Here is a 23,958-nt window from a genome sequence, read left to right as displayed (position 1 = left end):
CCGAAGTGTGAAGATCCATCTTCTTTTCAAGCGAATCCGCATACGCAAATCCAAAACTAGTTTCCGTGATTTCACACCACGCGACCTCTGTATCATCCCCGTACAGCTCAATCAACACCATATCACATTACGTCTCGCTAAGCCACCATCAGTGTTTTTGTTTTTATTGCCATCGCAAAATTTACATTTAATGCGTCACGCATCCTAACCTCAAAAAAGTAGCGTTTCTTGAGCTAAAATGCCCCAACTTACCTTGCTTTCACTCAACGAGTGCTTTCTTATCTACTTAAACTCGAACGTTCCCACTGATTGATAACGACTCCAGAGAACTGTAGAACACTTGAGCAAAACAAGAACCTTCCACGTTCCGACCAACGAAAACACACAATCTGACTGCTCTAGCTAAGCCGGTCACGCAAAGACTGAGAGTTGCGATGTTCGTCTGCTCAACTCATCATCATCGTCATGTGCCTCGATTTCACACACTTGTGCAAGCTTCTTTTTTCGGGGTTTGTTTTTGTTTTGGCCGCCAACTCACCACAACGAACGCTGCAGCATGCTTAAGCCGTGGTGAATTTCTGCGACCGCCGCTACGGCGTCGTGGGCGGAATGAATTCGGAATGAATAAAATGAACACGACTCTACTTCAAACTGTTTTATTTCGAAGCTTGATTCCTAACCGGAAACGCGGTTAAAATAATCTTAAACAATATCACAAACTAGAGATGCGTGATGAATTTAGGGGGGAAGAGCGACTTACAGATAACTATGCTTCAGGTTGTCACTAAAATACACGGTCAGCGTGTGCAGCGCCTCGAGGATGGCGACCAGCATCAGGGACAGCGACAGCGAGGCCAGCTTCCGCGGGTCCAGCTTGTGCCGAACCGCCTCGAAGAGTTCCAGCTCCGAGGAGGGGCAGCACAGGTCCAGGCCGGAATCGGCCAGGCTCTGCGACGGCAGCAGTTCGCCGAGCAGTCCACTCTCGGTGAGCAGCTGACTGCCGAACGAGCTGCGGATGTTGATGATGCAGTTGTAGCTGTCGCAGACCTGTTCGGCGTGACGGGGACCGGTTTTGGGCGTGCTACTGACGCCGTCCAGCTGCAGCAGGTGAAGATCGTTCAGGCTGAACGATCGCTGCTGCCGGTACGGCGCCAGTCTCGATGGATGTGGTGGGGATGGCGGTGGCTTTGGTCGGTTCAAGCGGGCTGGCAACTGGACGCGGCGGATGTCGCATCACGACACGACCGGACTGACGGGCTCGTTGATGACCGGTTCGTAGTTCGTGGAGCCCTCGACCTCGATGAAGATGAGCTGGGGAGGGGAGTTTGTAAGGAATAGGTTTAAGAGTAGATCGCGATCGAGCTCACCGGTGGATGATCCAGCTGCATCAACCGGAACTCGTCCGTGAACGTTAGGATGTAGAAACAGAACGCCGTCGCCACGATCCACTCCGAGATGGAACTGGCCACGTGGTACTCCCAGCCCCCGTCCGAGGGGTACCACTTGCGCGGGTCGGTTCCGTTGAACAGGATGTGCGAGATGATGCCCGTGACGGCGACGATGATGAAGAATACCGTGCAGATCGCGGCGATAGCCAGCCGGACGTGGGCCTTCACCATGGAACCGACGTACGGTTGTACGTAGTACGATATGTATGCCTACAAGACAGAAAATTGACAGGTTTTGACAGAGGAAACCCCAACCCGCAGATAACAGTCCGCGGCTTGGTCATCTACTTACCTGCATCCAGTAGTACACGGTCCCCAGTCCGAACGCAAGAAACGCTCCCACATAATGTACCGGACGCACGTTAGTCTCCTGAAAGTTCCCGACAATGCTCACCCCCAGACACGATCCCATCCCAACCCAGAACGCGGACCCGTTGATGCGACCGATCGCGACCTGTACGTCCGGATGTCGCAGCGAGATCTCCTGGATCTGACGCAAGCGAACGTAGATGGTGATTCCCACTAAAATGAAACGAGAAGGTTATATTAATGCAGTATTGAAGTAATTCAAGCAAACTTACGCAGCACGCATCCAATGCTGATTAGCTGACCAAACACGCAGCTTTCCGGCGAGTAGGTTGCCGCATCGCTGATGTACGGCACCGTTGGCACAACATGACCTTGCAGAACGGCAGCAATGTAGCTGGAAAGTTATTTGCAGAACACACACACATTTTCCATTTGCAGCAGGGCAGATGATTCACGCAAAGATCTACTTACGTTCCGATGAAGGTGAAGTTGAACATCAGGAAAACGGAGATCGGAAGCAGATACAGCTTGGACATGGTGACGATTACTTAGGGCGAGAAAACCTAAAAAACTAAACTTTGCACACACAATCAAAACACAATTTTAAAAACAAAACAGCTGTAAGGCTTCTTGCGCAGCCTTCCCGTTCAGAACTCGCAGCTTCACCAATAGCAGACCGCCGAACGAGATCGAACAAACATTTTGTCACCGCACTGCGGCGTGACTAATCCTTTACTTTAGCTGTATCAGTTAGTGCAAAAACCAGACACTTTTGTTATTGAATATTTGCGTTCTCGTAGCTCGTCCTCAAGAATGAGTGCAGAATGTTATGACGTGCGCTGCACTCTCTCCGTGTTTTGACAGCTGATAGTATTCACCACTCTCATTATTCTCTCCCAAATACGCATCACGCGATGCGGTGAGAGAGGAATCGCGCGGCTCTCCCGGCATCGCAGCATGCTGTCAGTTTGAATCGAGTCAACTGACGCGAGTGGTGTGGTGAGTAACGATGTAAACAAAACACGTTCTTTCATGCGTTGTGGTTTGAGTAAAGTTTAAATTACTGTTCTTTTCTCTATTTTTTTGTTTGCCTTTTTAGTACCTAGTTAGTAAACTATACCGGGGAATGAGGAGAGATCATTAGGGCAGTGGACAGCATGCTGTAATGGTGGAAACTGGATGTAGTAACGTGGATAACCTGCATCACATCACAAGGCGGAAATAGATAATCAATTATACAATTCTTAGAAAAGGTCTTATTCTGTTGACTTCTGTGGACAGAATAAGACCTTTTCCAACTGTCCACCCAGCTCCGTTAAGCCCCTTTCAGCGTACGAGTTCTGTTTACACAGCTTTGTCAGATTTTTTCGGATGTTTTTTTGGTAGTCGGAAAGAGATTTTCGTCCCTGATGGAAACCGTAAGCGACTACCACTGTTCTACGGGCTACCGCTACGAAGCGTTAACCTGGCGGTGCTGGAGCTAAACATCCTAATCTGTAAACTCTGTTAATAAAAGTAGGCTTTCTTTCTAGAAATCAAGATTTTGTCAGTGTCGATACGAAGAAGGATTTATTTTAAATTGGTTAGTGTAGACGATACAGATAGATCGTTGTGGTGAAATATTTGCAGTAAATTAGCTAACGGTAACTTACAAATAACTGATGTTACTAATCATACTTAGGTAAATCAACATTTTCTACAGGTAAATGTCTATTAAAAACTTCTAATCTACAAATTTCATAGATATTCATAACCACTATTCAAAAATAAACAGCATTCGCTCTAACCTCTTAGACTATTCGCATTTGATGCAGATTACAACAACCGGTAATCCGGCGAAAATCCCTTCCTCCCTGTACAAAAACAAAACATAACCTCAACCAAAAAGCAAACCAAACTTAACCTCAACAAGCATAGCAAGCGGCGGTGCGGCGTATCCATCTTCCTCAAAACCCCTCTCTCTAGGACGTTCCGTTGGAGCACGGTCGCGGTGGAAGTTTGACAAACTTTTCGTGCCCACACTGCGGCTGACCTCCTCCGGTGTGTCCTCGGCGCCGATCCGACCGCGCCCGATGCTATTTGGCCGGCACGCCGCAGTTCTTGATCGGGGGCAGCGTTGTTCCGTGGGAGTGGCCGTGACCGTGGCCAGCGCCACCACCACCCCCGTGGCTGTGTTGGTGTGGGTGGGCGTGATGGTGGGCATGCTCCCGGACGCTCTGCTGCTGCATGCACTTGTTGTGCTGGCAGATCTGCTTCCGCAGCTCGGACAGCTTCTTCTCCATGTCCTTTTTGCGCTGGAAAGGGAATATACTTTTTCATAGTTTCGCTGCCGGTCAGCGTCTTATTCTGAGTGCCTGTCACAACCCAGTAAGAAATGTTGGGCCGATACAGAATTAATCATCAAGACGATAAGACAACAACGTGTTTTCATGGAATTAAAACAAGTATTTCTGGATGTTTTCAAGAATGTTTGCAATTTTTTCCTGAAATCTGTAATTTTCTATCTTACCGCAACTTCATGCTCCAGCTTGTCCTGAACGATGTGGATCTTTTTCCGCAAATCCATGATTCCTCTCACCAAGTGATCAGCCGTACTCTTCATGTTTGCCTGAAAAACGAGTTTATCAGAAGATCCCCCTTCAAGTCGTGCCTCGCATTCAACCCACCATAATCTTAAGCTTCTCGGGCGAATGCGGAATACAGCTGGGGGCGTCCCCCTTGAGCGGGCAGTTCTCCGGCAGCCGCGCCAGGCACGGCCGTCTCCGGCGGCATCCCTCCAGATGCCACGTGACGTGCTCGATCTGGTGCTGCAGCTTGGCCTTCTCCCGGCACAGCGCCTCTCCCTTGGCCTGCAGCTCGGCCAGCTGGCGCTTGCGGGCCTCGTCAAACTGTGTAACGAACGAAGCATCAAAGTCAATACGAATCGATCCCCCCGGAACAGACGGAAACAACCCGACAAACCTTGGCCCTCCGGTGGGCTTCCTCCTGCTGCATGTCGTGGAACTTGAGCGCCAGGTTCTTGTAGTTGGACTCGATCTCATGGCGCTCCTTCAGCACGTTGTTGATTGCCTGGAGCACGTTGATTTCTGCGCGAAGCAATAAAAGCTGGGAATTAGTTTGACGGTTCTGCTTGCCCAAGGTTGTTAGGGGATCATGTTCCCACTCCTAGCCCCTCACTTTGTTTAGATTGTAATTTGATAACCAAACGAATAAAATAAAATGGATGTTTATTACTTTGGCAAAACAAAGACACAAGGGGTGTCGTGTTACGGTAGCTAGGAAAGGAATACAAGTTTATTCAGGTCATCGTTTGTTTACACTGCTGGATTCCTGTGGGTGAGGTGGAAGTGTTTGCAGTAAATAGACACGCATTGTTTTGCGCGATAAGTGGAAATATACGCAATCTTTGGCCTAGGATGATCCTTGGACTCGATTTGTGGAATCATAAAATGACAACACTTCGATGCCAGTACAGGAGAGCACACGGCCATTGACTTGATAAAGAAATATTTTTGCTTCAATTTAAAATATCAATCCGACCGCAGCTTTTCAACCCAATTTCAGTAGAAGAATACTTCCCATTTAGGAAAATATAAACAGCTATTACACTCAACCCCCGTTGGTTTGACACGAGTTGTTGTCAAACAAACGGAATCACTTTTTAGTTTGACACTTCTTTTACACATAGTTCACACATACTACCAAACGTTTGTTTTGATAGTGTGCGTGAGCGGCGTGTCAAAGTGACAGTTCGTTACTTTTTAGTTTGACTTTGACCAACCAACGGGGTACAAACTAAAAAAGTGTCAAATGAAAAAGTGACCAATCACCGGGGGTTGAGTGAATCCACTTTTTTTCCTAAATCGAGATTATCGCTCCAAGTTGTAAAAGATAGTCCAATGCGTCTTCTGGAATTTGAATTTCACAGAATTATTTTATAATTTCGGTTGACGATGCCATTCTAATGAGAAATTGCTTTGACAAAGATTGAGCAAGAAACACTGAAACGCGTTTTTTTTCTCGAACACTTGGTTCTGCAAAAAAAAAAAACAAAATCGTGTTCATTCGTTCGTTGAAACACTTCATCAGTTCATCCAATTTAGTGACATTTAATAGCACATTATGTTAGGTTTTACACCGTGACGTCATTTGACAGCACGTGTGCACTGTTTACATGGTCTTCGTCGATTGTCGACGAATTTCCCCGAACAAATTCGACGACTTCATTGAACTGTGTTAAGTCCATGTGAACAATTGCACTCTTTTCCTCCAAATCGAGTCGGCGTAAAACCTAATTGCAAACTTCGCACTAAATTCTCCTTTTAAATATCGATATCAATATATTAATTTAATATCTTTTAATCTAAGTCTGAACATTTTGAGTAATTTTTACAGTTGTTTAACGTGCTGCCGTAAAGTAAGAAGATAATGTTGTTTCAAACCTATAAATCTACTAACTTTTAAAACTATTTTAACAACTTGAAAAAATAGTTAACATGATTCGCTTAAGCCCTATGTAAACTTGTATGTACAACGTAAATATCATTTAAGAACACATTCCTTAATATCGATTAAGAACATATTCCTATGTAAAAACTATGGATTGCAAAACAAAATTGTCTTCAAATTATTTTCTAGAAAAAATTGTTGAATTTTTTTCACAGAACAATTTTAGTACCGAAATATCGTATTCTCCACCTCGGGATACGAGCTGACAACCTTTGGATTGTGATTCAAGCTGTCAACCAGCGACTCTACCGAGACGGATCCAGGAAGGCGACCTGGACTGAGCTAACGCCCAAACCTCTAGCTTAGACTTACCGGGGCCAACATTTACTTCCCCGTCCAACGGAAGGCGTGATCAGACAAATCTCGTGACGAAAAATGCCACCAAGGCTGACTGGGACCAACTACGCTTACCTCTACCCCACCGAAACGTGCAAAGTTGGTCAGAGAAATGAAGGTGCAAAAGAAAATATTTTCAAAAAAAAAATTCAATGGAAATTTAAGTGCAATCAGATATAATTGATTTAAAATGCATTCCCATGCGTTTAATATCATTTTTAGCATGTTTGAGTTAAACATCTTTTGAATTTTAGGAAATTTTCGATGATTAGTAGGATTCCGAATTTTTTGGACAACCTGGAAATTTCTGAAAAGTTGGTATTTGATGTCCTCAAAACATATCAAAAATTGAAAAAAATAAAAATAGTTTTTTTTTGCAAATCAAGTTTTGAGCATGAGCATGAGCATGAGAGACCATCCACGGTTGCCCCTCCGTTGCTGAATAGAACCGTAATATCCTTTCAGCACTACTGATTATATGCTTCGACGATCTAGTGGTGTTTCCCTTATCAACAGCATGTATGAATGCGCCGAAAAGATAAAACACTATGATTGCTAAAACTAGATCAGTTGCAAATAGGTAACAGTCATTGGCCACCAACGGCGCCCGCCATGTCAGTTTAATTGAAATGGTTTAGTCTTAGACAGCCGGCTGTGTAAAGATAAATCCAAAATCATTTGTAATTAAATGATGAAGGACAGTGTAACAGTGTAACTTTTAAATTGAGATGTTTTTACGAGTTTTACATGATTGATGATTAGTGGGGTACTGATTAACGAATCGAACGACGAGTTACGATGTTTATCGAGCTAAAATGGTATGATAAGGTTTTGTTGTTATTGCACACCGACGACGAACGCGAAAAACCCCGACGGAAAGGCATCGCAAATCAGACTGCGGAAATGAAGAGAAAGAAAAAAACAAAAACAAATAAAACCTAATCACATAAAACCAATCACCCCATGCACACAAACAGCGACACAAAAGAGACGAAAATTATCACGAAAAAAACAGGACTGCGCGTCCCCAGAAGTACTTAATTTTTTTTGCAAATCAAGTTTTAGTGACAAAAAGTTAAATAAAAAATCATCAATTTTTTTTACCGTGTATAAGAAGCCATTTTGCATCATTAGTTTGTCCATATAATTTTCCATACCGAGTAATGAATTTTATAATCAATACTGATTTTTTCAAAAAATCGAAATATTGGTCGCAAAAATTTTTCAACTTCATTTTTCGATGTAAAGTCAAAAAGTACTTCAGACAAATTTTGATAAAGTGCATCGTTTTCAAGTTAAGACCATTTTTTGGTAACTTTTTTCAAAATAGTCGCAGTTGTTAATTTTTTAAATAAGTGCACATGTTTGCCCACTTTTGAAAAAAATATTTTTGAAAAGCTGAAAAATTCTCTATATTTTGCTTTTTTGAACTTTGTTCATACGACCCTCAGTTGCTGAGATATGGACATGCAAAGGTTCAAAAACATGAAAATTTATGATTTCCAAGTCTCACCCAAACAACCCACCATTTTCTAACGTTGATATCTCGGCAACTAATGGTCCGATTTACAGTGTTAAAATATGAAACATTCGTGAAATTTTCCGATCTCTTCGAAAACAATATTTTCAAAAAAAATAAATCAAGACTAACATTTCAAAAGGGAAAAATATTCAATATTACGCCCTTTTAAAATGTTAGTCTTGGTTTACAAATATTGAAGATATTTTTTTCGAAAATGTTTCATATTTTAACATTGAAAATCGGACCATTAGTTGCCGAGATATCGAGAGAGAATTTTCTAGAGAATTTTCTCAGCTTTTCAAAATTATTTTTTTCAAAAGTGGACAAACATGTGCACTTATTTAAAAAAATGAAAAACTGCGATTATTTTGAAAAAAGTTCCTAAAAATGGTCTTAACTTGAAAACGGTGCACTTTATCAAAATTTCACTAAAGTACTTTTTGATTGCAAATTTGATTTTACATCGAAAAATGAAGTTGAAAAAATTTTGCGACAAATATTTTGATTTTTTTGAAAAAATCAGTATTGATTAAACATTTATAACTCGGTCAAAGATTTTTGCACAACCTGGAAATTTCTGAAAAGTTGTCATTTTTTGTCCCCTAAAACATATCAAAAAATTGAAAAAAAAAAATAAAAATAGTGGTACACAGAAAAAAATATGTGCATTTACTCGACACGGAAAAAAATAATCACATCTAAATTCAGTTGATGTAAACTTGAGATTCGACGTAAACGGTTGAATCACACGTAAAATCATGTTTTTACGTATAATTTGTTGCAAATTTACATCAAATTGCATTTAAATTTCAATGTTTAATGACGTGCAAAAGTGTTACATCATAAATGATGTAACATTCGGAAATATTTTTTTGTGTGTATGGCGATTGTCCACTTGTCTACGCTCCATACAAAAAAGTTTTTTTTTGTATGGACAATTGTCCACGAAAGGGGGGGGGGGGGGGGGGTAAAAAGATTTGTGTCCACGTGGTTTATGGATGGTCCCATGGGAAAAATCGGAAAAATTGGAAAAATGTATGGGGGAAACATTTTTTAAGGATTTTGGCAGCAGGTGGCGCAAGTCTCGCCCAAAAATGTTTATGTTTGAGATTAAATTCTCTACAACTTTGTCGAAAGGTTTATTTGAAGAATTCTTCAACCACTGTGGAATTTTGTGGAATTGTAAACAAACATGCACAGGGTGGGGCAAGATGGGGCCCACTATCCTCAGATTTTTTTTACTTTATTGGTTGTCCATAAACGACGTAATTTTCAAAACGTCCATTAGGGTGGTCCAAATCCGGGCTTTCTCTGAGCTCCCCCCTGAAATCATAGATTGACCCATCACTAGGCCTAATTCCAAATTTGAGCTGATTCATTCTCATTCCACGGGAACCCCTCCCCCTAATCGCTTGAAGTTTATTTGGAAAAAAAAGTCGTTAAAATGTATGGAGAAAAGAAACTGTTCCAATTTGTTACTTGTGGAAAGCGCAAAAGTCGTCCGATCTTTATCAATTCTTTATTAAATTCAGAACAACTTTCCCGAGGACACCATATTTGTAGGGTTTTTTGCTGAAAAGTTATTAAAGAAACTAGAGAAAGTGGTTCTAAATTTAATGAAGGTCATACATCTGAGATTTGATAAAGATTGGATGATTATTGCGCTTTCCACAGGTAACAAATTGGAACAGTTGCTTTTCTCCATACATTTTGACGATTTATTAAAAAAAAAAAACTTCAAGCGATTAGAGGGAGGGGTTCTCGAGGTCAGAATGAGCTCAAATTTTGAATTTAGCCTAGTGATGGGTCAATCTTTGATTTCAGGTGGTAGCCCCGAGAAAGCCCAGATTTGGACCACCCCATATTATTGTTATTTCTCGATAATCTGGGCACGCTAGTGCCTAATCATCTTATTTTTAATCATAATTGAATGCTTTTTGAAAATAAGCTAATTTTTAGCAGAAAAACAAATTAAACAATGTTAATTCAACTCAAAGAAAAATCTTCTTCCTCCTCAATTCAAAAACCACAAAAAAAACCTGCAGCAGCCAGCAAATAACCTGAGAACATTCCGCAAATGACAAAACTTCACGAGGTCGCGGGGTTGGTTTTCTCCTGGAGTCAAAGTTCCTTCTTTTCAGGGCGAGTTTTTTTGTTCCTGCAATGCAACAGCAGGCAGCACTATGTATCTCTCCGAGACTTAGAGTTCTGTGTACATAACATGTGCTTTGAGCATTGATCCAACAAATGTTTCGTGTTTTTTTTTTGTACAGTGGAAGGGGAAATTGAAAAACGGGAAAATCGCATTTTCCCAGGATACGATTGCGCTCGATTTTTGGGTATTTGAGTCCGTGTTTACACGGAAACCTTGGGATAGGTTGAATCTTGCATCGATTAACCTCTGCTATAAAAAATGACAGTTGATGACATGTCGCCATAATGGCGAATGGTTGGAAACACAAAACTGTGTTTTTGTTATATTTTGAATTAAAGGATCTCTATCTTTTCAGTTTTCTCAAATTTCCATTCAACACAGTATTTGCTCTCGTCACATGGTTGATTGGAGACAATTTTCTTGTCACTGTCATCACGCAAAAAAAAGAAAACAAATTTCCTTGTGGTTTTCGTGAGAAAGTAACATTTTCGTTCAAAAATAACCGCCCGTATTAAGTTATTTTTAGTTGGTAATCTCACTCCACTCCTTCGCCAAATTCAGTTCTCATAGCCTGCTGTGCAACCAAGTCAGCCAACAGCACTGGAGCGAGTTGTCAAAATCGCTGACGGGCGGTTTGCGGAATAGGGTTATGGGGTCATAACGATACCTCATACCCCGGGTACTGTTGACGAAGGGGACTTGGGACTGGGAAGGGGTTTGTTTTGGGGCCAACTATCGCAAAGAACCCGTAACAATGGCACGATTGTTACGGAAGGCTCAGCGCGAAAGGGTTCTTCCTGGATGTACGGAACAGCAGTAATATTCGCTTTGTGAAAAGGGTCAAGGCAGTTTGTGGAGGTGGAGGCAGGTTACAGAGGGTTGGGAGATTTTAGGTAAGGCTGAGCAGTATAATTGATTTATTCAATAACTCAAAATGAATTCAGTCGTTATTATAGACTATTTGATTAAAAAAAACTGCAATAATAAACGTTATTCAACAATTTTTCAATGTATCCTAAATATTCAACAAGATTTTTTCAAAAGTGTAAATTATTTCTCAACCCGAAACCTACTTTCTTCATTTTTGCTAATCCGTTCCTTGATTTCATCCAAGCTGGCCGGCGAAAGCATAATTAAAATCCAGAGTAGTTTCTTTCTTTTTCCTCTATTGTTGCACGCAAAATGTCACTCCGCCGTTACATCGGACGCGAATCCTGGGCCTATTTCCTAGGAGTGCGGAAATTTCTCACTCGACACTTTTCCGCCGACGTTGCTTTTGTGCGGAAAACTGCACAATCAAGAAAAGCACTTTAATTTTTTTTCACAGTGCTGCCAAATAAGAGCCACTAAAGAGCTCAACTCCAACGCTTGTGGCTAGGGCCTGCCATTCAGGAAAAGTAGGCTAGACAGAACTTTTGTTTTAAAAATGGCAAATTTGAGAAATGAGAGTAAAATGCAACCGAAGAAATTATTGGCGAAAGCAGAAATTCTTTTCAATGAGTTAATTATAACTAGGACAGCAAAGTAATTGTAATCCTCTAGGACGACTCAGCTGGACGACCACCACCACCACCAACGGGATGCCGATTTGAAGCCACCGACGGAACGAAATGAACTGATTTGCGGAACTTGGCCAACCCACCATGATTGGGAAAGGACTTGTTTACACGGTTGCCAACCGACGCCGCGAGTCAGGTCGGTTCTGGTTGTATCACTCCAACTGTATAGCTATTTTGTGTTTGTTTTATGTTTTTTATGCTAACGATTAAGAATTGCAGGCATTTCAGAGTAATTTTTACTAAATTTTTCAAAAGTCGCAGAAGTATTACAACAAATGAATTGTTGAAAAATTTTGATCAAATAATCCACAAAAAAACATATTCCAATATTGCCAAATTACCCTTATATTGACTAACCCAAAGTTTGGATCAAGATTGAATGAAGTAGTTAATTTGGGATTTCTGTTTTAGGTTCGATCATGGTTTTTCAAGATTCTTTTTTTTTGTGATACTTATTATCTAAATTTAATTTTTAAGTTGATTTCATTTAATTTTCTTTTCCTTTTTTGTACAATAATAGTGAGCTGATACAAAGCCTGGCAAATAATTCAATAGGGTAAAAGTATTCAGAAAACATAAGTTCTGGAGTTTTTTTTTTTAAAAAGGTCAAATGAACCAAATTTTTAGTTTTTGCTTTTTGGGTGTTTTCAAAACCGCCTTGAGTCAGAGGTATTAAAAAACATCCAAAAAGCAAAAACTGAAAATTTGGTTTATTAGACCTTTTCAAAAAAAAATCCAGAGTTTTATAATGCGTGACCGAATGGTTACGCTGTCCGCTTTGTAAGCGGATGATTCTGGGTTCGATTCCCATCTGCTGCAACCTTCCATCGGATGAGGAAGTAAAATGTCGGTCCCGGCCTTGGTTGTTAGGCCGTTAAGTCATTCCAGGTGTAGGAGTCTCGTCTCCATGCCATAAGTACAAACAACACACCAAACCAAGCCTACTCCGGTGGAATCGCTGGCGGCGGTTGGACTCGCAATCCGAAGGTCGTCAGTTCAAACACTGAGGTGGAAGGTTCCTTGGAGTAGAAAGAGGTTTGGGTGCTCTCCCCATTCAAGCCTTTGGACTCCTAGGTTCGAGCAGAATCTTGCAATAGAGACCATAGGGTATAGGTTTGATTTTTGAAGTTTTATAATTCTGAACAATAATATCAACAATCTAAGCTTCATGTTAGAACCCAATTAAGCTGTTTAAAAAAAACTTAAAATTTCCAATGTTTCCTCTTTTTAAATGTTTTGGTTTATTTTATTTTATTATAAGGCTTACTAGGCCCATCGTTAACCCTCTACAACCTAACCCCGCCTTTAGACGGGCTTCGATCTAAAAAATCGCCAAAAATCAATTTTCCAACCGATTTTTGATCTTTTAAAAGCATTGAAAAGAAGAACTCTTAAAATTTTAGAAAATTTATGGGTTGGAAGTTTAACTTGTTTTATGTGACTTTGCCAATGTTTTTAAAAATGTCATTTTTTTAGGGGTGAACTTTGGCCACAGACAAACAGACATGAAAGTTAGAACAAATTTTTGTTCAAAAAGTGGGACCAGTTTAAATTTGAATTTGGTTTGCTCACTAACGACATCTATCTACGATTCCTAGAATCTCCCTCTCCCAAATGTCAGCTAGACATGTGTATGTATGTATGAGTAATCATGACAGATAACCAAAAGCGTGCATCAAAGGCAATCACAACAAAACGTTGAAAAGGCATTTAAAATAAAAATGGTTTGCTTTCGATACAAGAGAGAAGACGTTCCGTTTCGACGGAAAGTCTACATGTCACTGTTCAGACGACCAAAAGAAAATCGAGGCTGAAAGGACAGTTTATTTCTTCCGGCCAAGTACAGTCTCACAATGCCAGCGAGTGCCGTGCAGCTGACAACAACAAAAAGGTCGCCAAAACATCTTCTCCTGCCGGTTGTAAAGGAGGAGTAGAAGAATTAGTCATTAATCGGTTCCTAGCTAAAAAAACGTTGGGTCGGAGTAGGTTGGCGGTGGAAGACTCCACCCAGCTCGAAGTCATGATTTGGAGCCGGATCGATCATTACGGAGACCATGCACTTGATTCCGCGGAATGAATAGAACCACGAGGTGGTTCCGTCCGGCCGCTTTCAGAACCTGTTGCCCCGGTGGAAGAAGCTGCGCTTTTTTATGCGGAGTGCTGGTTTGCCTGGGCAGATGGTTCCATCCGAGGTTCCATCGGTGCAGTTTCTTCAATAATCGCTGCAAAAGTGGAACAGGCCCTTTACTGCCCAGCCGGCCCAGCCACGTTCTTTTCGGCGCGTTTGTTGCAACGTTTCTGTTGACTTGGTGGAAGACCCCACCCGTCTATCAGTGGGTAGAATGGCCAACTCCCTGTACGCATTGGGTTTACTCGTGATTTTATTTGACACGACCTGGTCCAGAATACTGCAGTGTTGATGGTCGCGATGCCCTAGAATAAGCTGACATAAACAGCGTCATTTTTTCAAAGCGTTGGCCATTCTATCCACCGATAGACGAGTGGGGTCTTCCACCAAGTCAACACAAACTTGGCAACAAACGCGCCGAAAAGATCGTGGCTGTGCAGTAGGTGGCATGTTCCGCTTTTGAAGCGATTATTAAAGAACTGCATCGATGGAACCATCTGCCCAGGCAAACCAGCACTCCGCATAAAAAATCACATCTTAATCCACCGGAGCAACAGGTTCTGAAATTGGCCGGACGGAACCACCTCCGAGTTCTGTTCATTCGGCGGAATCAAGTCTCCGTAATAATCGACCCTACTCCAAAACACGACTTCGAGCCACGTGTTGTCGACAACCAAAACAAAATAAAAATGAAAGCTCAAAGCTGTCATTTGAAAAACCTGTTGATGAGCACAAGCGCGCCTCTGGCGGTGAATCCAAAAGGTATTAACCATGCTTTTAGATTTTTGAAAAATAACCGTTACATTTTTGGGACAAGTTAGTGACCTCGACTTTCATGTCTGTTTGTCTGTGCTTTGGCTGAGTTTTTTACTAACATTTTCTATATTTTCAGTAAACAGAAGTATGCAGTAATTTTTGTAGTGTCCCAGACTAGGCCTCTACGCATTGTTTTGCAATTTAAATGATGATGGTGCCATTCTATAGCAGAAAATGTGAAAAACATACAACAAATTGAAAAAGTGACTGTAAAAACGTGAAAAAATTAGATAGGCAAAATGTAATTATATTAGGTGATAGAATAGGCCAAATATTACCAAAAACAAACATAAACTAAACAAGATAAATGCAATTTGCACTGAAAATAAAATAAGAAAAACATAAAACAAGAGAAGTCAAGTTTTTCGTAGAACAAAAGTTGCTCAAAATGACCTCCTGAACACGGGAAAAATAAATATTTTCGAAAAAAAAATTTGGGCAGTAGAGGGTTTAAAATAAAATGACGAACTTCTCGTCACAGTGTCCTAATGCAAACAATGATCGAGCTCTAACTGTCACAGCCCTGCGAAGTACACAGAAAAAAATCATTTACACTATAAACGTGAATATATTCCTTCGTGGTTCTCACATTCGTGAACTTAATTAATGATTACGAGAATTTATTTTTTCCGTGTAAGTTGGCTGACATATCGGGCGGTTTAAAAAAAACCAGCTAGAAGTAGCCAGACAAAAAACTTTTGCTAGATAGAGATAGGAAATCTGATGCAAACAAATGTCCAGCTGCCAGGTAAATATACTTTGAATGTGTTGCTAAATTTCTGACTAGAAAGCCATATATAGTATCATTTGTAAAAAAATCTAAAAATTACACAGAAGATGAATTTTTACCATTGCAAAGCGGTCTGAGGATTGAATTTATAAGAAAAAAAATATTTTGCTTCGGGAAACCATAGTAGAGCTTTGGTTTTAAAATTCTACATCTTTTTGGCCATGCCAAATTTGCATATTTGTTTATTTGTTTAACACCAACAGGCACCACATGCCCAAATGGTGTGCTTAAAACTAAGTACATGTACACAAATTATCGCCTAAAAAACAATAAAAACTTATTTTTGATGACGTCACGGGACAGATTAAAATCGAACAAAGAAGCTACAAAATTGAATGCTCTGTGTAGTCCCGTCAACGCGCTATGCATAGCATAGTTCGTCCGGCGAACAGGAACACGCAAGAACGGAGTGTTACGAAGCGTTCGAAGCGGGGCCATAATGTCTAGTCCTCGAAGAATGGCTGGGCACTGCAATCTAGAAGTCAGAGCGTCGGAGATTACGAGTGCACGGCTGACATTTCTACGCACTGCTAAGGTGTCAAGGTTGATCAGTTTACAGCGGCTTTCGTAACTAGGCAGATGAAATGGATCCCGCCAGGGAGTCGACGGAGCGCGAACCGGATAAATCTTCGCTGCACACTCTCAATCCGCACCGCACTGTTTTCGTAGGGGCTCCATACGGCAGAACAATACTCCAGCGTTGAACGGACCAAAGCGCAGTACAGAGCCTTCAAACAGTAGACATCTGTAAAACCTTTTGCTGCACGGAAGATGAAGCCGAGCTGTCGCGAGGCTTTGGAAATCATGTATGATATGTGCTGCTTGTATGTGAGTTCCGTGTCAAGAAGCACGCCGAGGTCCTTGACACAGTTCTCCCGGGGAATTAATGTGCCGCAGATCTGGTAGTCAAACTTGATTGGGTTGCGTTTCTTGGAGAAGGTGATGACAGAGCACTTGGTGGGGTTGACGACCATTCGATTTGTTTCACACCAGTCCGCGAAGATGTTCAAATTCCGTTTGGAGGGCTTGAGCGTCGGCTGCATTATTCACTTGACAGTAGATCTTCATGTCGTCTGCGTAGGACAGACGCGGTCCAGAGAGGGAGTGGTTGCAGTCGTTGTAGTATAGAAGAAAGACGAGTGGTCCGAGATGACTTCCCTGTGCGATACCTGAAAAGGCCATCAAGGCAGCCGACAAGCAGTCTCCAATCTTGACGTTGATTTTCTGGTCGGCCAGATAGGACTGGAACCAACTGAGGAGAGTCCCGCCGATTCCCATCCTTTCCAGTTTTGCGATCGCAATAGCGTGATTCAGCTTGTCGAACGCTGCCGACAGGTCGGTGTACACCGCGTCGGTTTGCGATCTGGCGGTGAAGCTGTCGGTCACGAACGTCGTAAACGTGAGTAGATTCATCGTTGTTGACCGCGATGGCATAAACCCGTGCTGGTCCTCGCTGATCAGGTTTTTGCAGAAGAAGAAAACTGGAGCCATGACCGCTAGCTCGAAAAGTTTCGAGACGGCGCACAGTGCTGATATTCCACGATAGTTGTCCACGTTCTGTTTATCACCTTTCTTGTGTACCGGAAACATGAAGGCGTGCTTCCAGAGCTTCGGAAATGATCCAATAGAGAGGGATAGATTGAAGAGGAGATAGAGAGGCTCCAGGAGCCCGTCGATGCATTTTTCAGGACGGCATGACGCTGTCTACTCATCCTTTTGTAGCAGCTGTTGAGTCGCACGTAATAGTTGTGCAAAGGTAACGTCCGATGTTTGGAGAATTTTTTCAGTGCCGACCTCTTTGCAGCTTTGACTCTCCTAAGCTCGCTAGTTTGCCATGGAACACGAGCGTTCGTAACAGGTTTCTTCGGTACGTGCCTGTCGATGGCGTAGCTAAGAATGTTGGTAAAGGTCTGTACGGCCTCGTCGAGATTATCCTTGTCAAGTGTGTTCTCCCAATCAATGCTTTGCAGGAGCTCTAACATGCTGGGAACGTCTAAATTGCGATAGTCATAGCGGACTTCACAAACAACTGGCGTGTGCTCGGTGGCCAAACGGACCGGCAGGGACAGCAGCAGCGGCGGATGATGCCGGACATCCTTAACTAGCGGTGCCGGAGCGATGACTAGCGGGGTGCGGTATCTGGGCAGCTGACAAAGCAGAGGTCCAACACCACGTTGTTTTCGTTCGGGAAAGAGTTGATCTGTTGAAGCAAGGAGCTGGAATAGCTGTCCAGAAACTCCGTCACGTGCGCGGCCTGGGTTGAAAGCGCAGAGTCGGCATACAGAAAACCATCGCCGCTGGGACGCCAGATCAATCCTGGCAGGTTGAAATCTCCGAGGACGATGAGTTCATCGTAGGGGCGGGCCATGGAAGAGACGGCCAAAACAGAAGCTGCGTTGATTTCAAACACATTTGCACTGCTGGTTTGATCGGGGGGGATGTACGCAGCGCAGATGAAGACGGTATGGTCATCAAGATCGATGGCGACCCATACTTGCTCGGCACACTTCCGGTTTTTGCGGTCTTGTTCATCCTGCATGTGGTCGACCTCATCGCCGACGGACTCCATTACGTTGCGGAAACGAGCCACCTTCATCAGCTTCGAACACTCGTCGCACATCCAAAACATATTGAAGCATTCGTTGATGATCTTCAGGAACGAGGTGTTCATCTTCAAGCTGCCCGTCTTGGTACAGCGCATATGTACGACCCCTTCGCAGAAGCCCATGCACTTAACGAACGGCTCCTCATCCTTGACCTGTTTGGCGCAGTAATCGCAAGCAGAAGCCATGTCCAAAATTTCGGCAAATAATTTGTGCAGCCGCAACCAATAAACACCACCGGTAGAGATGCCCTTAACGACGATGTTAACACAATTGTGTTGGAGGTTCACTCAACGGAGTAAAAACACGCAGGTTTCAACCAGCAACCAGGCCACGGGAACCGACCGTTCGACACTTTCCGGGATTGGTGGTTAGCGTAAACGGACCGCACAACGCGAATAAACTTCGGAAACTTGCGCAAAACACACGTAAAATCGCAAAAAATATCAGCGCTATCGCAAACGTAAACAATCGCCGTAGACGTAGACACGGAAAAAATGGTCTTGAATATTCTAATTTTTCAAAGACTATATCCGCACTTACTTGATTCGGTTCTATGCCCAAGTAACATTTTTAAACCAACTAGCCATCACCTAGTTTTATTAAGGTTTTATTTTAGCTTCTTGATTGCTTAATAGTTACATTTGGGCATACACCGAAACCAACAAGCAAGAGCTAATTAATAGGTTCTAACAAGGTTTTATGCCTCGGACATAAATCTGTCATAAATTTCGGTAAGGTTTTATGAAAGTTTTAATAGAGGCTTGAAAACCAGATGGCAATGCCATGCCAAAAGGTTTTATTGCATACTTCGTTAAATCTAAGGGTGTTGTAGCTATCAAATGCCATTAGGCATGTAAAAAGCTCACTTAAAACCATAAGCTCCTAAAAGAGAATTTTACGCAGCCAAATAGCAATGGTCAAATAAGGCGCTAAACGCGTGGTCTATCGTAGAATCATTTTTATCATATTTGGGTGAGTTAAACAAGCATATGAAATTTGAAAAGTTTTCGATGACAAAATATTTTTTTTCGCTAGAGTTAAATTTTTGTTTTTGTCAAATTTTACATTTTTTGAAAACTAATGATTGTAAACAACTGAGATTTTGCAGGCCTGGCGCTGACCACGCGGACGTGCTGTCTTGTTTTTGCATGCTTATTTTCATTTCTTTTATGTCGCTGTTTGTGTGCTTGGGTGAGTGGTTATTATTACTTATTGGACATCATAAGTGCAGTGCTTCTGGGGACGCGCAGTCCTGTTTTTTCGCGTTTAATTTTCATCGTAAATGATCGTAAAAATTTATTCCAACTGGCATCGATCGATTTTATGAAGAGAAAAGCGTCATTTATTTACTATTTTTGAAATTTGCTCGCGTTATCTAAATTGAAAATAGTAAAAATATACTGATAAGTCCAGCTCATAGCACTACTGCTCGGCTGGCACGCTTTCGATAAAAAAAAAACTTTTTAAATGATCAATTATCTATCTTTCCGCGGCCGGCTGCCTAAGATTTAAAATTTTCAACCGATAAACAAAATGCTCATGGTCACATCACTGCCACTCGTGAATCCTGACCTCATACCCATCTACTAACCCCCTCAAAACTCATGTGATACTTTGTCGGAGATGCAGTCGATTGGGCGGTCTCTATCACTCAAGTATCGGACTAACATTCCCATCCACTTCCCCGTGACCCTACCATTGGTCGTGGCCGGCGCCGGTATTGATCAGCATGATAGGGGCCTTTGAGAAGTTGCGAAGCGAGGAAAGATAGCTCCCACTTATCTTCCACGGCTCGTGGATGTAACTTCTGGAGGTCCTGGTCAATAACGGAGTAGCAACTGCGGGTGGGCACCTATGCTTATGCTTACTAATGATTGTAAACAACTGAACTAGTGTGATTTTATTTTAAAGGTCCAATAAACCAAATTTCCTGATTTTGATTTTGGGTGTTTTTGAAACCGCCTTAAGTCAGGGGTATTAAAAAACACCCAAAAAGAAAAAACTGAAAATTTGGTTGATTGAACCTTTAAAAAAAACTACGTATTTTAAAACACTTTTTGCATTCAACTGTTCAGACTGTGGCTTGTTATTTCATTGTCTGTTTTTTTTTTATTTCGTTACCTTACTTGGATTCTTTCCCATTCAAAAAATCGTTTTTTTTGGAATTTGAAAAATATTGAAAAAATGTGGTATTATTTTATTGCCCTCAAACCACCTACTTACTACCTCGTCAAAGATTATAAAATTATAAAATTGTAATGGAAATGAAAAGATTGTTTGATAAAAAGCATAATGAAAAAAGCTTTTTTAACAGTTCTCAGGACACAATTGGGTCCTAAAATGAAGCTTAGATTGCTGATATTATTGTTTACAGCGATAAAGCTTATTTTTCTGAGTACAATGACCCTTTGTACGACCACAAAGAGTTGAAAATGGATTTTTAAATCAATTTTGAAAAATCAACCTCGCGGTCCTTCTTGACAGAAAAGTTCCTACTTGACAGCTCGTTCCAAGGGGACCATAGTTGATCCATCGAAAAAATGTTGTCCAGTCAAAAAAAAAAATTTGCATTAAAATGAAAAAAAGTGATCAGAAATTGTTTTTAATCGTGTTTTTTATCGTTGTACATAAAAATTGACATAGGGCTTTAGTACCCAATTGGGTTCTAAATGAAGCTTAGATTGCTGATGTACAGCGATAAAGCTTATTTTTTGAGTACAATAACCCTTTGTACGACCACAAAGAGTTTAAAATAGATTTTAAATCAATTTTGAAAAATTAACCTCGCGGTCCTTCTTGACAGAAAAGCTCCTACTTGACAGCTCGTTCCAAGGGGACCATAGTTGATCCATCGAAAAAATGTTGTCTTGTCATTATTTTTTTTGCATTAAAATGAAAAAAAAGTGATCAGAAATGGTTTCGATCGTGTTTTTTACCGTTGTACATAAAAATTGACATAGGGCTTTAGTACCCAATTGTTAGACCATATTTTAGCAAAAAGATTTATATTTTTCTTTTTGATGTGCTCTAAAAACTGGTGCTACTAATCAGACTGTAGTCCCGTTTCACCCGGAGTAACCTGGCTGTTCAAGCACAGTGAGAAATTTTAGCTAGAGATTCGCGCCAAATTTTTCTTCGGACAAGACCACGTGTTCCACACGCAACAAAATTGTCACACAATTCCCATGCGCCATTCGTTTCAAACTCACCACCGCAAACTGACAGCATTGTGTTTATATTTTGATTAACCTCAAAATTACGGTTTGACAGCCGACATCAACAAAACTGACGACTCATTCGCATTTCAAGCAGGGGTTCAATCCGGGCAATCTAGAAACGATGGACAAGGACATTCCGCTGTACGACTTGGCCACCCAGGACTACCACGTCCTGGAGGAAATGATCTCGAAGAACCCTTCTCTCATCACAAAGAAGGACTCGGTTGGTTTGTTTGAAATTTCCCAAAAGTTGTTTTCTAATGTTCCGTAATTTTAGAACGACCGCTTCCTGATCCACTGGGGCGCCCTCCGCGGCCGGGAACTCCTGGTGGAGGAACTGCTGAAGAAGGCGCCCGAACAGTTGGAAGCAACGGATGATACCAACGCCACTCCGCTGGTTCTGGCCACCCTGGGAGGTCATCTCGGCACGGTTCGTCTGCTGTTGGCGAAGGGGGCTTCGATTGACCACCGGAACTGGCAGGGCCACTCGTCGCTGCAGTACGCCTGCTCCAAGGGCCATACCGAGGTGGCCAAGTTTCTGGTGGAGCAAGGCGCCAACGTGAACGTCGTGGACGGACGGAACGATACGCCGTTGCACCGGGTGGCGTCGCAAGGGCGGCAGGAAATTTTGAAGTTTCTGCTGGAGCACGGAGCTTGGGCGGACATGCAGAACGCCGAGGGGAACACGGCGTTGCATTTGGCCTGTGAAGACGAGCAGAACTCGTGTGCGTTGTTGCTGGTGGAGCATGGGGCTTCGGGGGTGGTTCAGAACAAGGAGGAGAAAACGCCGCTGGATTTGGCCAAGCCCGGGCTGAGGCGGAATTTGAAGACGAAGCTGGGCATTGGTGATGAGTGAGGGGGAATAAAATGGAGGGATGACAAAACAACAAACTGATTTTAGTACGATTTGAATCACTTTCTTTATTCGTCTCACAACAGGGTAATCTCACAATCGGAAACACGACTTAATAGTTTAGATTTAGTTTAGTTTTAGCGAAGGAAAATCGGCTATCCTCTTTGTTAAATTAGTTTAAAACTTGGTTTCATAATGGGAACATTTGTTATTATGCGCGCGCGAAATATGTTTATCAGCTAGCTCTCTCACTTATCCTATCAAAACTCACTATTAGCAAAAAATCACAGAAAAATAAAGGAATCTTCTCAACACACCCTCTCCTCCCTTAAACCGGCGTCCAATGTTCCGCGGTCCAAATCAGCGCGTGCATATTATTCGAACGATCCTTCAGCAGTGCCTCCTTGAGACGTTTGTCCTGGGACGATGCCGACGGGGTCGCCACCTGGCCGGTCGTGAAATCCGTGTACCGATCAATCAGCGACCGGTAGCCACGGCCCACGGTAACCACCATCGGAACGGGACCCCCGTACAGCGGAACTATGCAGCGAACGTCCTCCTCGAAGGGACGGAAGATGGTGATGGGGCGCAGCGAGAGTTTCTCCACGATGATGATGCAACCCCACGTGGTTCCGACGTACAGTTCGCCGTTCAGGGCGGCCATCGTGGAGACCTGGAAAAGAAGGTTTTAGTGATTAGTCTCAAGTTAACCCCCACTGACGGTATATCATTTGTGGATAATTTTTTTTTGAAATCTATACTAATTTTGTTTTTTTATTTTAGATTTTTCACCTTGGAGAAAAAAGCCACGTGGCCATATAGGGGGTTGGCGGGAAACCACGAAAAACCATGAGGGGGAGGGGGGTCAAAAATTCTCGAAAAAAAAGGCCACGTGGTTTATGCACGACCCCTAACGATTTCAAAGCGCTCAAGATATGAAATTGCTTCCAACCACCGGCAACATGTTCTTTTGAACATTAGTTAGTCACTCACTTGAAAAATAATCCCAAAACATGTAAATAATTAGCAAGCGCCATAAAAAAACAAACGCGCCAAGTCTTTTGACTTTTGACGACCCATTCCAATCGAAGGCTGAAGAAAACCGAGCGGGAAGCGATGGCAAATCAAGAACAAAGGGTGGCCACCAACACCACCAGCAGCGCCTCTTGGAGTGAGTCAGTGATGCCAGGAAATTTTCTCTATAAATGCTACTTTTCGGGAGTGTTTGCTTGAAATTTCATCAATTTTGGCGCAAGCAGACCCAAAAGAGCGCTGAAAGAAAAAAAAGAACTAAGCTGAAAATAGGAAAATGGGCGTGGCCCAATGCACTCGACTGATTAGAAAGCATTTGGTAAATATTTTTTTGAAATTCTTATAAAAGGAATAGCATAACTTTTAATAAAAGTGAAAATAAACAGAAATGTTCACAGAAAGTTGCTCTACTCGTTGGTGTACTTGGTTTTAGTGAATTTCAAGGAACAATCCAGATTATCCAGCACGGCGTCTTTTTCAGGGGGGTAGTATTTTTTGAGAAATAGCAAGAAAACTGTCATATACATATGAAAGTGTGGAACATCCCCGTTCATTTGCGGGGCGAACGAAAATCTTTGGTCGGGAAAAATCAAAGTTATCCTCATTTGAAGTTTTTGAACTTTTTTCCTATGGGGCCAAATTTCGTCTATTTCAATTTAGTATTGTTATAAGACTAC

General features: G+C 42.1%; 5 protein-coding genes across 12 annotated transcripts in view; 1 reads left to right on the top strand and 4 right to left on the bottom strand.

The window, feature by feature from the left end:
* LOC6045241 (transcription factor E3) overlaps positions 1 to 494 on the bottom strand; it is a 48,898-nt gene extending 48,404 nt beyond the window's left edge. The window contains exon 1 of the mRNA XM_001862597.2: positions 253 to 494. The gene's annotated coding sequence lies outside the window, so the exon portion shown is untranslated. The remainder of the gene's footprint in view (positions 1 to 252) is intronic.
* Positions 495 to 1,090: 596 nt separating this feature from the next.
* On the bottom strand, positions 1,091 to 2,608 carry LOC6045240 (DNA damage-regulated autophagy modulator protein 2). Of its 2 annotated transcripts, XM_038249076.1 has the most exons (5): positions 2,229 to 2,606; positions 2,030 to 2,151; positions 1,741 to 1,970; positions 1,368 to 1,658; positions 1,091 to 1,311 (listed from the first exon to the last, which is right to left on the bottom strand). In XM_038249076.1, the coding sequence occupies exons 1-5, from the start codon at positions 2,291 to 2,293 to the stop codon at positions 1,234 to 1,236; spliced, it is 786 nt and encodes a 261-aa protein (XP_038105004.1). In that variant the 5' UTR covers positions 2,294 to 2,606; the 3' UTR covers positions 1,091 to 1,233. The 2 variants fall into 2 exon arrangements, with proteins under 2 accessions (XP_038105004.1, XP_001862631.1); XM_001862596.2 differs by lacking the exon at positions 1,091 to 1,311 and having other exon boundaries at positions 1,318 to 1,658; positions 2,229 to 2,608.
* Positions 2,609 to 3,309: 701 nt separating this feature from the next.
* On the bottom strand, positions 3,310 to 21,461 carry LOC119765300. 3 transcript variants are annotated; one of them, XM_038248896.1, is made up of 5 exons: positions 21,388 to 21,461; positions 4,710 to 4,843; positions 4,424 to 4,645; positions 4,267 to 4,365; positions 3,310 to 4,051 (listed from the first exon to the last, which is right to left on the bottom strand). In XM_038248896.1, the coding sequence occupies exons 1-5, from the start codon at positions 21,404 to 21,406 to the stop codon at positions 3,833 to 3,835; spliced, it is 693 nt and encodes a 230-aa protein (XP_038104824.1). In that variant the 5' UTR covers positions 21,407 to 21,461; the 3' UTR covers positions 3,310 to 3,832. The 3 variants fall into 3 exon arrangements, with proteins under 3 accessions (XP_038104824.1, XP_038104822.1, XP_038104823.1); XM_038248894.1 differs by lacking the exon at positions 21,388 to 21,461 and adding an exon at positions 11,353 to 11,870; XM_038248895.1 differs by lacking the exon at positions 21,388 to 21,461 and adding an exon at positions 11,353 to 11,870 and having other exon boundaries at positions 4,719 to 4,843.
* Positions 21,444 to 22,533, top strand: LOC6045238 (26S proteasome non-ATPase regulatory subunit 10). The gene is made up of 2 exons (XM_001862595.2): positions 21,444 to 21,619; positions 21,674 to 22,533. The coding sequence occupies exons 1-2, from the start codon at positions 21,518 to 21,520 to the stop codon at positions 22,250 to 22,252; spliced, it is 681 nt and encodes a 226-aa protein (XP_001862630.1). The 5' UTR covers positions 21,444 to 21,517; the 3' UTR covers positions 22,253 to 22,533.
* LOC6045236 (leucine-rich repeat serine/threonine-protein kinase 1) overlaps positions 22,297 to 23,958 on the bottom strand; it is a 61,487-nt gene continuing 59,825 nt past the window's right edge. For all 5 annotated transcript variants that reach the window (XM_038248890.1, XM_038248891.1, XM_038248888.1 and 2 more), the window contains one exon: positions 22,297 to 22,922. In XM_038248890.1, coding sequence (XP_038104818.1) covers positions 22,578 to 22,922 — 345 coding nt within the window. In that variant the 3' untranslated portion in view covers positions 22,297 to 22,577. The remainder of the gene's footprint in view (positions 22,923 to 23,958) is intronic.

Source organism: Culex quinquefasciatus, chromosome 1, assembly GCF_015732765.1.
Source record: "Culex quinquefasciatus strain JHB chromosome 1, VPISU_Cqui_1.0_pri_paternal, whole genome shotgun sequence".
Lineage (NCBI taxonomy): Eukaryota > Metazoa > Arthropoda > Insecta > Diptera > Culicidae > Culex > Culex quinquefasciatus.
This window is presented reverse-complemented; position numbering and strand designations above follow the sequence as displayed.